The following is a 12902-nucleotide window of genomic DNA, read 5'->3' as shown; positions in this document are numbered from 1 at the left end:
TTTGGCAGTGCTGTGCGCGTTTGCACGCTGAGTGCCAGCCAAGGGAAAGCCAAGACTCCTCTCGGGGTGCAGGCCGTCTGCTGAGAGCTCCTTGAGCACAAGGATCCTCCTGCAGGGAGCCAGCGGAAGAGCTGCTCTGGACGACCAGGCCTGGCGCGCACCGGGACAACGCTGTGCTGACAGCACTGTGACGTGGCACCTCTGGCTTGACCTCACAATGGCAGCTGCTCTGTGGCTTTCTTGTGCCCAGCAAGACAACCTTGTGTACAGCTGATGCAAAAGAAAAGCCTGGGAAATTCTCCTCACTCACAAAGGCAGTGCTCAAGGCATGCCAGGGGAACTCAGAAAATGCACCAATCCAAGCGGCATCCAAGCAATGCAAGCAAACATGACTCTTGGTCCCAAAAGCTTTGACTGAAAGCAAGTCTGCTTCTTCTAGGTGGCATCCTAGCTGGTTTGGAAAAGCCTAACTTCTTCAGTGACATTTAGATGGCAAACGAAGCAAAGATAATAAATTTCCAGGACTATTGTAGGCTGCAGTTGCTCCTGGAGCACGCGGGTGCATGCTGACCTATGGAGGGGCTTTACAGCTGGCCTGCAAGCAAAGCCGAGTTCATGGAAGAAATAGCAGTTGATGGTTTTTGAGTGTATCCATAGCAAGGAAGAAGACAAGGCCGTCAGCATGGAAACCCATTAGAAGAGATTCAGGAAAAGTTGTGTATGCTAGACTAGGTGCCGAAGTAGATGTGCATACGTGCCTTATAAATTTCTGTAAAACTTTTGCCAGTTGTATTGACGTTAATTGCTTTGCACCAATGGATAGAAGAAGTTATTGTGATGTAGTTAGTGACTTGAGATCACGCTTTGTTAAGAGTGTATAAGCTGGAGAACATGCAGAATAAAACAAACAAACCTTTTTCTTCTTGGACCCTGATCACGTGTGTATGCCACGTCCGGCCTAACGGTGACGCTTGCCCCATCTCTGGGTCAAGAAACAAGTCTTGTCTGACTGGTAACTTTTCAACAAGCTGAGAAAGAAATTAGTAGCTGGACATGCAGATTTCTGAAGAGAGGAAAGAAAAGTGTTGACAAGAATAAACCTAAGTTTTCAATGCCTGAAGCACTCAAAAATAACATGTTTTGGGATAGTGTACCATATGTTAGACAGAGTTAAAACAAACCACAACTCATTAGTATCTGGACTTCATTGCCCACTCTGCTTAGAGATGTTGCTTGAAGGCACTTGGTGTCAAGGATCCAGTTCCTGTAGATCACTGTCGACGTAGATCAAAATCCTCCCAACAAATCAGTGTCAAAACCAGCAAGAGTGAGACTTTTGTCCTTGGCAGTAGCTTCCAGGTGCTCCTGGAAGTCACCAGGCCTTGACACAAAGATGTGTATTCAACGGAGGGAGAGAAGCATCATGCTTAGCTCTAAATGTGACCTTTGCTAGCAGATCACACTAGCAGGCAATAAATTACATTTGTTCTGCACTTCGGCAGAGCCAAGATTGGAATCAAAGTCTAGATCACAGGAGAAGATCACACGAGCCTCAGCTTTTCCAGAAGAGGAAAAATACAAAGGATAGTAAATTTGCGTTGGGTTTACAGGCTATTTTTGCAGATCGATAGACAAGGGATGAAGCTTAAAAGATGAGAGCAAAGGAAAATCAACAGATATGCTGAAAGTGAGTGAAGAGTAAGGGGACCTCAAATTAACTGAAAAGCTGCACAGAAAGCTTCTCTACTTTGTGCACTTGCCTCAAGTTTTCAATGGCAAAATCTAGGAGTACTTCAAACTTATTTTTATTAATTCTAGAAGAAAGACAATCAAAACGGTGTACTTCTGCTTACAGTATCAAGTAAAGCACAGGAAGCCATTAGAGTAAGAAAAATTGTGTTCAGACGGCTGAGGCAGCCTTAGGGGTAGGAGGAATGGGGAGGCGTGGAAATCAGGCCTGTGGGCAACATTCAAGGAGCATCCAGTCCCTGAGCAGTCCCTCTCAGTGGGTATGCCAGCAGATGGAGGCGAAATGGAGCCACAGCTGGGTGGGAAAAGGGCTGGGGTGGGGAGCCGTGCTCAGCAGGGGCTCCTGCATCAAATTGCTCAATGACAGGTGTGCTATGCTGTGTGCATGTTTCCAACACCTGGCAACAGCAGGCTGGCCCAGAGGTGGGAAAAGGCCAAGGAGGCAGCAGAGTGGGAATGGGGCTCTGCAGGAGGCCCTGGTGGTTGCACACCCCTGTAGGGGATGAGGCTGGCCCAGAGGGTCCCTGGGGGTCTGGGGTGAAAAGCGGGGAAAAGAGAAGCAGGGAGGAAATGCCAGATGCTGCCGCTGTGAGAATGCCATTCCATCCCACAGGTGACATAGTGAGAGGAGGGTGGCAACAAAATGGTGATTGCTGCTGATCAGCCTGACATCTGATCAAGACAAGAGGCCCAGAAAGGACTGCACATCTGCCTCCTAGTGCTGTCCTGAATGGCAGCTCATTACCTGGTGTTCATTACCTGTAGGTCTCTCAGCTTCCCACAGGCATGCCACACTTCAGGTAAGCAAAGCTGCTTACCTCACTATGTTCTTTGGGCCTCTGAAAGGGACTGTCCACTTAGCTACAGCCTGGCAAGGAAGGGAGTCTTACAACACTCTGGATATTTTCGACTTTTATTGACACTCGGGCTGAAACAAAGTATCCCCTCGCTGCTTCTTCATCTTCATCATTCTGTCCTGCAGGTGGCCTGCTCAGGCTGACAGCTTGGAGCGCCTGCAGGCTCCAGTTCTGCTGCAGCCCAGCTTTTCCTCTCACTGCTTAATTCTTATTATGACAATTCTTTCATTTCTACTTCAAAGCTTCCCTAAATTAACAACACTCTATCCTAAGCTAAACAATCCTCTACTATCCAAGCTGTCTACGTTCTATAGTCCTTAAAAGTTGATCCCTATAGTTCCTAATTTTTTTCAATTTTCATCTCTTGCAGAAAGAAAAACAACAGAGCTTTAAATTGAACCTAACAACATATCTAACCTAACCTAACCTAACCTAATCTAATCCAACCTAATGCTAACCTAACCCAACCTAACCTAACTGCTAACCTAACAGCTAACCTAACAGCTAAACTGAGCAAATATCTACACTATCATGTTTCCTGGCTACGGCACAGCTCCTCTTCAACCTCGGGGGATGGCTGAAGCTCTGCCTAAAGATGACACATCCCCTTTTCCCTCCTCTTGGCTGGCGGGGCATCAGGGCCTCCTCAGGCGCAGGTGTCTCCTCTCCAGTCTTCCTGCACTTGCTTGGCTGAGATGATCAGAGCAGCCAGGCTGGAGGCAGGATCGCCTGAGGTCACGAAGGGATGCTGCCCAGAGGAAAAAGAACAAAGAAAGGAACTCTTACTTTCCAGGATCACTTGAGCCTGCGGGCTCAAGCAGGATTCCCTGGCTACCAGCAAGACACACAAAGAGCACTGAGGGCAGCATGTCCCCCTGCGCCTTCCTGTCCTGGCAGCTTTCTGTGCCACGTGGCCCACACTCCTCCTCCTCCTCATCCCTTCATGCAGGTGTCCTCAGCTGCCAGGGCTTTTTGCCCCTTTGCTTTTTCTTACCTGTAGGAGCTCCTGGGCAGACCAGCGCCTGTCCTCATCTGCCTGCAGGCAGCAGCGGAGGAAGTCGCGCAGGAGAGCCGAGTGGTGCCTGGGGTTCTGCAGTTTTGGGGGCCCGTTCCTTTCTAGCAGTTCAAAAACCTACAGCACATGGATGCAAGAGGACACTCCACCTGCTCCTTTGCTAGCCACACACAGCTCTCTCCACACAGAGCCCTCTTGCTAAGCTGCACCTTACCCGGAGACGGGCTTCCCGCTGGTAAGGAGCTTCCCCTTCCACCATTTCCAGCCCCATGATCCCCAGGGACCAGATGTCCACTTTGGGGCCGTAGGCTTCTCCTCTCACCACCTCCGGTGCCATCCAGCTGGGAGTGCCGACGCTGGAGCTGCGCTTGCTGTGCTCAGGGCTGAGCTGAGCACAGAGGCCAAAGTCACCTGAGGACAAAAACAAAGCCTGTCAAAGCCAGCTACCACTGGCAAAGCAGCCAAAACCATTGCCCTGACCAGGCCATGCTGAATCTAACTGAAAAAGCAGCTGAGCTCTCCTTCCACGTGCCTGGAGCCAGGCAAATAAGGCATCGGCCGCTTCAAAAACACCCTGACGATTCACGCACTGGCCAAGCCGCGCTTCTGCCCCAGTGGCCGTCACCAAAATGCAAGCACACGGCATATGCTGGACATGCTGCAGCCCAGCAGGGATACCCACCCAACTTGACGGATCCGTCCGTGCCCACCAGGACGTTGCAACTTTTGATGTCTCTGTGGATGACTTGGCGGGAATGAAGGAAATGCAGTCCTTGCAGGCACTGAGAGAGAAAAAGGAGGGAGGGAAAGTTAACCTGCAGGATCTGATTTCATCCCACCCGCAAGGAAAGAGCTCAACGGGATTGGCGGTTTCTCAGGGAATTGTGAGCGAGGGCAAAACATCACGCTGCTGTCACCATGAAGAGCTTGCTGCTTCAACACTCTTGGAAGTTTTTTCTAGATTTCCAAGCAAAGGCATCTGGGCTCCCAAAAGTTCCACCGGCCTTGGGTAGGAAGCGCGCCACCTTTGGCTGGGAGGCGGCACGGCAAAGAATTTTGGGGAAGCCTAGTGGCAGCAGAAGAGGAAGCTGCTGGTGACAGCAGCACCTTCGAGCTGTTCCACAATGCATCGCCATGCAGGCTGCAATGCTAGCTTTTGAAGCTGAGGACAGCTCTTTGCCCTTAGCTTGAAATTCTGCCACCCGCATGCTGCCTTCCAGTGGCAAGCAATGTAGGATAGACAGACAGGCTCCAGGCAAACATTCCCAGGCAAAGCTGAGAAGAGGAAGAAAGAGAAATTGAGCCAGTGAGCGAGCACCAAGGCCAGAGGACAGACAGGATGGAAGAGTGCAAGAACAGAGCCTGAGGAGTGCGAGGGCACCGGCAGGCAGTACACTTCCCATGCTCTTTCTTCTCCTGTGTGGCGTGACAGCAGCAGCAGCAGCAGCAGCAGCAAAAGAAAGGTGAGAGCAAGAAATCTCGGCTCTCCTTAAGCTCCAGCTGACAAGCAGCATCCGGGCAGTCTTGGGCAAGCACAAGCGGGATCCCTCACCTCCCGACAGACAGCGCCTATCTGTCCTTCCTCCAGGTACACTGCCCTTAGCACATCAAACAAGGTGCCGCCGTCCATGAACTCCATGGCCAGCCAGAGCTCCGCATCCACCAGGTAGCTGAAAGAAGAAAACCACGGCATGGAGCAACAGAATGGGCATAGCCTCAGTCACCCCAGGGCCTGAGACAGGTTTTTGCAGCTGCTCTCCAAGCTACGGGTGCCACAAGAGACTGTTGAACACCAGCTCCACCTCCTCCCACGCTCTGGAGACACGCAGAGAAATCATCCCCAGCTCTGTTCTCTGCCAGCGACCAAAGGGCATCGTCTCTTTGCGCTTGCACCAGCTAAAGCTACATTGACACCAGAATATGCCAACCTGTCTAAGTAGGTAACGATATTGGGACTCCTGTTGTCCCTCATGGCCAGGATTTCATTGGCAGCCAGCTCCTCGGACATCTCCTCCTCGAGTGACATGATCTTGATTGCCACCTGCAATGACATTGGCCACCGGTACCTTGAGAAGACGCACCCCGCTCGAGATCACAAGGAGCACGGAGCGAGTGCTGGTGCAATGAGGCAGCACGCTGGGCCAAAGTGCCTTGTCACTAGACAGCAGAGCTTAGCAGAAGCACCAAAAGCCATCCCATATGCATTCTGCCGCCTGAGCCTCGACTGTATTTCAGAGGAACAGCCCCTGCTGCAGACATGGAGCTGCCACCCAAACCTCCAAGCACAGCTCACAGCAGCGGGCAAAGCGCTCCAGAGCTGCAAAATGGCGTGGGGCTCTTGGCACTTTACCTGTTGTCCGCTGCTGGTGTCAAGGGCTTTATAAACAGCTCCAAACCCTCTAGAAAGACCAAAGCAGCAGAAAGAGACCTTTATCCCTCTGGCAGTGAAAGCAAGCCCAGGCAGCAGATCTCCCCAGGCTGCCTGGACGCCTTCCTTAGAAAAAATGCCTGGCTGCAGCATCTCTTCGGCCAACAGCATGTTAGCCCGTGAGCCCTCTGCCATGCGGGGCAGGCTGTCCAAGGGAACACTAAGGTGCAGCATGAAGACCAAGGGCCGCTGGAAATCTCCAAGGCGCACACCCTGCCAGGTCATTTCAGAACCTAAGGGGAACTCTCTCCTTGTGCGGGTGTGCATGCATGTGTGTGTCAAAAAAGGGAGAACAATTTGAGTCAGAAGACTGTCCTTGACAATCTGACCTTTCTTGGATGGCAAGGTGCTCTTTCAGGCCACAAAGCTGCAGGGCCAGGGCTTCTCCCAGCTCCTGCTCCTCACTGCTGCAAGCAAGACACTGCCAGCATCAACTTGTCTTTGATGAGGCCTTTGCATTGCTCTGACCGAGCAGTCCAGGCAGGCGACACGAGGTCAAGCCGGAGCCTGACCATGACTGGAGCTTGCCTGACTTCACGCTTGATATTGCACCAGCCAAAGACCTGGCCCACACTTTTGTAAAATGAGCTGACGTCACGCTTACCCTCGCCCGAGTTCCTCAAATGCCGTGTATTTGCCCGTTGGCCGGCCCGGACTCACGATGCTCCCTGAAAGACAAAAGCAGTGCAGGGCGCTCACTCGCACACAGAGACGCCGCTGCCCAGAGCGTCCCAAAGGCAGCCCCACTGCCCGCAGCTCTGGGCCCTTTGCGGTCCCGCGGCTTCCAGCTGCTGAGACCAGCAAGTGGGAGGGCCATCTTCTCCACCTTTCATCAGGTGGCCTTTCCAAGAAGGCCTTGATTTCTTTCAAGAGCAGCATCTCACGCGATAAGCCAAAATGATGAGCCCTTAAGAAGGGGGCCCTAAGAGGTAAGCAAGGGCCTTTGCTGCCTCCGCAGTCACACCCACCATCACTGGCAGGTCCACTGCCAGGGGCACAAAGTGTCTGGGCCGGAGGAGGAGTAAGAACCAGAGCCAGAAAACACCTGGGGCCAGACAGCTCCCTGGGCAATAGTCACTTGCTACGTGCCAGCCTTCTGCTCAAGCAGAAACAATCTCTGCTTTTGTCTTTGGCCCAGAAGGCAGCCCAGGCAGGGCCAAGCCAGGCCCAGCCGCCCTCACAGGCAGCAGGGACTCCCTGAGCGCTGCCGCGCTTCCTCAGAGCAGTACAACACCTTCTGCAGAGAGGCCTAAGTGCCTCTGAGACTGAGGGCCAGCATCTGGCGCAGCCTACACCCAGACACTCGCACAAGACCCTGCTCTGGCAGACAAGAAATGCACCAGACGGACGTACTCAGTGTCTTCAGGCCCTGCTCCTCCCTCATCTCGGGCTGCTGGGCTGCGCTGCTGCAGGAAGTGCCGGCAGCGGGGCTTGAGCTGGCTGCTGCAGGCCATGCTGGTCCGGCGGCACCAGGTTGAATGGCAGAGCGTGTCTTGCGCTGGGACAAGAAAGGATTGCCCGTCAGAAGGGTGGCTGGCACTCATGCCCCCCCCTAAGCGCACAGCAAAAGCAAGGCCTTGGGAAGGTGCTGCCAGCCACGGCCAGGCCTCTCCAGCTGGAGCAGTTCCCATGTCCCCTTCTCAAAGGCACCTTCGGGAGAAGCCCAAAGGCTACTTGGATCCAGCCCCTCCCGACCACCTCCATGCTCCACGTGTTCAGCTTTTCTGCAAGACACTGGCAACAAGGTATCGATGGGGCTGCCAAATCCACAAAGAGATCAGAGCAGGGCCCCAGAGCCTCGCTGCTTTCCTCCTCCTGTCTTTTCCTGGGCCGGAATGAAATCAGCCCGGAGTTGGCAGGCAACAGTCTGCTCAGAAGCCCGCAGCGTGTCCCTTCTCTGATCTGTTTCACGGATTTCCCTTCTCTATGGCAGCCTTTAGAGAGCGGCCCTTGGGAGCCGCCTTCCAGCCCTGCCCAGACCCACCCGCCCTTTTACAATGCAGGGCTGCCGAGGATTCTCCTCTCCAAACTCTGCTCTGACCGGCTGGAAGTGAAGCACAGCCTGAAGCTAATTAGTCCACGGAGACAGCAGGTCCCTTCCAGGGGCCAGTGTCTGCCAGGTACCCTGCAAGGCTGTCAACTGCGTATTTGGGCCGCGCGGTCCGCTGACCACAGGCAGCCTGCACTGACAACGGGCACAAGGGGCTGACTCCTGCACTGAGAGTCACTCAATGCTGCCTCCTGTCTGATCCCAAGAGACACTCTGGCGCCCTCTCAGCATCCCAGCTTCAATGTCAAACTTCAGAACCCATTGGCCAGGGCTCCCCAGCTTGCCTGAAGCCGCACTACGTCACAGCAGGCACACGGCTGCCAGCATCTTCAGCCACGAGCAACAAGGGCTGCTCCAAAACGGGTAGCCTGGCCGTGCGCCAAAGGCAGTGCCAAGCTCAGCTGTCACTTACTGGCTCTGCAAGTTCAGGCTGTGAAGGGACAGCGGCTGAAGGTTTCATCTTCCTTTGCTCCTCTTCATCCTCTTCCTCAATGACAGAGGCAGCCAGAGGAGCTGCTGACCCTGCTGTTGTGCCCTGCAGGCAGACAGAAGTGAGAGAGATGGGCAAAAGCCAGTGCCTTAGGAGCTGCTTTCTATTGAGCTGGGAAAGCACCCAGAAGAAGGGCAAATCATAGACTTTGATACAAGTGGGCCTCTGAGTCACGCAAAGCCGAGGAAGCTGGCTGAACGAGCTGCTACTCCATCTTGCTGTGCATTTGAGCTTCCCTGCTGCCTAGAAGCAGCAAGATGCCTTGGAGCTGTCCCTTTTGCCTTTCATCTCTTGAAAGGCTTTTCACTGGAAAATCAGCAAACAGCCAGTGCTCCCTTTGCTACTGCTGATGCCACCGGGCAGCTGGCCTTTCCTTCAGCCTCCCACGCCGGCACTCCACACTCGGCTGCAACAGGCCAAGCTGGCAGAATTGCTGCACAATTCTCACACGCCAGCAACGTCTCAGCTTCCTTTGCCACTCACCAAAGGACAGGCTTGTCTCCATCCGCGTGTCAGGTGACCTGCAGCCAGCAAGGCAAAAGGAACCAGAGGCCCTTAGAAAAGTGCCTGTGCTGGCCACTCCCACAGCACAAGGCAGTCCCAACACAGAGCATTTCCCTTTCCCAACATGCCTCCAGGAGCAACAGCTCTTTCCCACAGCAAGCAAGAGAACAAGAAGGACCCTAGAGGAGCCTCTGGCTACATTTGGGCCTCTTTTGCCAAGAGAGAAATAGGAAGACGGTGCTGGAAATGCCCGCTGCTCTTCAAAACTTTGAGCTTCTCTTGTGCCTAACAGCTCAAGCTACATTTCCCTCTTCCCTTTCCTGCATTTTCCATATACATTCTTTTAAATTGCACGCCCTAATTCCCATCCCTTGGCTGAAGATGATAGCCCAGCAAAGCTTCCACAAAGGGTCCCTTCCCTGTGGCAGCTCCCTGCTGAAGCAGCCCAGGAACAGCTGCTGGGCTCAGCAGCAAACCCTCCCTGCACTGGAGTTTGTGCTGCATGGCCAAGGCAATCGCAGTCTTGGCACAGCATCAAAGGCTCAAGTCATGCAGCCAAGGCCTCTAAGGGGTAGAATATGGAGCAAAAGGTGCTTTCCTTCACTCCTGGAGAGAACCACTGAGTTGGTAGAAATACTTCTGAGGATCTGCCCTCAGAGTCTGCAATTTGCAGCTTGTCTTGCTTGAAGCAGCAAGCTGAGGAAATGACAGACTCCGCTGCCGCGCACTCTCCCGGGGAGGGAAGGCAACCGCTGCAGGTTGCATGGCAAATAGTCTGCACGCGCTACCCAGTACAGATGCCCCCTTTGTAGCTGATGCTGCTGGCAGGACATTGACCAAAGCGGTGGCACCTTCACGGCCATTCTGTTCCCAAAGAAACTGGGCCACTGCTGCGGCATAAAGAGCAGAGCCAAGCAAAAGTCGGGCAATGCCAGCCCCAGGAGAAACCTTTACTTACGAGTCAGCTGGGTCAGGTAGTAGCCAGAATAGACAACAGAAAAGATGGTGCAAACGGCGGCACAGACTTGCCCAATCATTTTGGCAGTGCTGTGCGCGTTTGCACGCTGAGTGCCAGCCAAGGGAAAGCCAAGACTCCTCTCGGGGTGCAGGCCGTCTGCTGAGAGCTCCTTGAGCACAAGGATCCTCCTGCAGGGAGCCAGCGGAAGAGCTGCTCTGGACGACCAGGCCTGGCGCGCACCGGGACAACGCTGTGCTGACAGCACTGTGACGTGGCACCTCTGGCTTGACCTCACAATGGCAGCTGCTCTGTGGCTTTCTTGTGCCCAGCAAGACAACCTTGTGTACAGCTGATGCAAAAGAAAAGCCTGGGAAATTCTCCTCACTCACAAAGGCAGTGCTCAAGGCATGCCAGGGGAACTCAGAAAATGCACCAATCCAAGCGGCATCCAAGCAATGCAAGCAAACATGACTCTTGGTCCCAAAAGCTTTGACTGAAAGCAAGTCTGCTTCTTCTAGGTGGCATCCTAGCTGGTTTGGAAAAGCCTAACTTCTTCAGTGACATTTAGATGGCAAACGAAGCAAAGATAATAAATTTCCAGGACTATTGTAGGCTGCAGTTGCTCCTTGAGCACGCGGGTGCATGCTGACCTATGGAGGGGCTTTACAGCTGGCCTGCAAGCAAAGCCGAGTTCATGGAAGAAATAGCAGTTGATGGTTTTTGAGTGTATCCATAGCAAGGAAGAAGACAAGGCCGTCAGCATGGAAACCCATTAGAAGAGATTCAGGAAAAGTTGTGTATGCTAGACTAGGTGCCGAAGTAGATGTGCATACGTGCCTTATAAATTTCTGTAAAACTTTTGCCAGTTGTATTGACGTTAATTGCTTTGCACCAATGGATAGAAGAAGTTATTGTGATGTAGTTAGTGACTTGAGATCACGCTTTGTTAAGAGTGTATAAGCTGGAGAACATGCAGAATAAAACAAACAAACCTTTTTCTTCTTGGACCCTGATCACGTGTGTATGCCACGTCCGGCCTAACGGTGACGCTTGCCCCATCTCTGGGTCAAGAAACAAGTCTTGTCTGACTGGTAACTTTTCAACAAGCTGAGAAAGAAATTAGTAGCTGGACATGCAGATTTCTGAAGAGAGGAAAGAAAAGTGTTGACAAGAATAAACCTAAGTTTTCAATGCCTGAAGCACTCAAAAATAACATGTTTTGGGATAGTGTACCATATGTTAGACAGAGTTAAAACAAACCACAACTCATTAGTATCTGGACTTCATTGCCCACTCTGCTTAGAGATGTTGCTTGAAGGCACTTGGTGTCAAGGATCCAGTTCCTGTAGATCACTGTCGACGTAGATCAAAATCCTCCCAACAAATCAGTGTCAAAACCAGCAAGAGTGAGACTTTTGTCCTTGGCAGTAGCTTCCAGGTGCTCCTGGAAGTCACCAGGCCTTGACACAAAGATGTGTATTCAACGGAGGGAGAGAAGCATCATGCTTAGCTCTAAATGTGACCTTTGCTAGCAGATCACACTAGCAGGCAATAAATTACATTTGTTCTGCACTTCGGCAGAGCCAAGATTGGAATCAAAGTCTAGATCACAGGAGAAGATCACACGAGCCTCAGCTTTTCCAGAAGAGGAAAAATACAAAGGATAGTAAATTTGCGTTGGGTTTACAGGCTATTTTTGCAGATCGATAGACAAGGGATGAAGCTTAAAAGATGAGAGCAAAGGAAAATCAACAGATATGCTGAAAGTGAGTGAAGAGTAAGGGGACCTCAAATTAACTGAAAAGCTGCACAGAAAGCTTCTCTACTTTGTGCACTTGCCTCAAGTTTTCAATGGCAAAATCTAGGAGTACTTCAAACTTATTTTTATTAATTCTAGAAGAAAGACAATCAAAACGGTGTACTTCTGCTTACAGTATCAAGTAAAGCACAGGAAGCCATTAGAGTAAGAAAAATTGTGTTCAGACGGCTGAGGCAGCCTTAGGGGTAGGAGGAATGGGGAGGCGTGGAAATCAGGCCTGTGGGCAACATTCAAGGAGCATCCAGTCCCTGAGCAGTCCCTCTCAGTGGGTATGCCAGCAGATGGAGGCGAAATGGAGCCACAGCTGGGTGGGAAAAGGGCTGGGGTGGGGAGCCGTGCTCAGCAGGGGCTCCTGCATCAAATTGCTCAATGACAGGTGTGCTATGCTGTGTGCATGTTTCCAACACCTGGCAACAGCAGGCTGGCCCAGAGGTGGGAAAAGGCCAAGGAGGCAGCAGAGTGGGAATGGGGCTCTGCAGGAGGCCCTGGTGGTTGCACACCCCTGTAGGGGATGAGGCTGGCCCAGAGGGTCCCTGGGGGTCTGGGGTGAAAAGCGGGGAAAAGAGAAGCAGGGAGGAAATGCCAGATGCTGCCGCTGTGAGAATGCCATTCCATCCCACAGGTGACATAGTGAGAGGAGGGTGGCAACAAAATGGTGATTGCTGCTGATCAGCCTGACATCTGATCAAGACAAGAGGCCCAGAAAGGACTGCACATCTGCCTCCTAGTGCTGTCCTGAATGGCAGCTCATTACCTGGTGTTCATTACCTGTAGGTCTCTCAGCTTCCCACAGGCATGCCACACTTCAGGTAAGCAAAGCTGCTTACCTCACTATGTTCTTTGGGCCTCTGAAAGGGACTGTCCACTTAGCTACAGCCTGGCAAGGAAGGGAGTCTTACAACACTCTGGATATTTTCGACTTTTATTGACACTCGGGCTGAAACAAAGTATCCCCTCGCTGCTTCTTCATCTTCATCATTCTGTCCTGCAGGTGGCCTGCTCAGGCTGACAGCTTGGAGCGCCTGCAGGCTC

At 52.4% G+C, this 12902-nt stretch overlaps 1 protein-coding gene across 1 annotated transcript; it reads right to left on the bottom strand.

The window, feature by feature from the left end:
* Positions 1 to 3252: 3252 nt before the first annotated feature.
* Positions 3253 to 10130, bottom strand: LOC131571642 (serine/threonine-protein kinase PAK 3-like). Its single transcript, XM_058824421.1, has 12 exons — positions 10052 to 10130; positions 9073 to 9110; positions 8512 to 8634; positions 7403 to 7547; positions 6654 to 6717; positions 5972 to 6020; positions 5550 to 5662; positions 5174 to 5291; positions 4304 to 4403; positions 3836 to 4032; positions 3601 to 3738; positions 3253 to 3354 (listed from the first exon to the last, which is right to left on the bottom strand). The coding sequence occupies exons 1-12, from the start codon at positions 10128 to 10130 to the stop codon at positions 3253 to 3255; spliced, it is 1266 nt and encodes a 421-aa protein (XP_058680404.1).
* Positions 10131 to 12902: the final 2772 nt, after the last annotated feature.

Source organism: Ammospiza caudacuta, chromosome Z (genome assembly GCF_027887145.1).
Source record: "Ammospiza caudacuta isolate bAmmCau1 chromosome Z, bAmmCau1.pri, whole genome shotgun sequence".
In the NCBI taxonomy this organism is placed as follows: domain Eukaryota; kingdom Metazoa; phylum Chordata; class Aves; order Passeriformes; family Passerellidae; genus Ammospiza; species Ammospiza caudacuta.
This window is presented reverse-complemented; position numbering and strand designations above follow the sequence as displayed.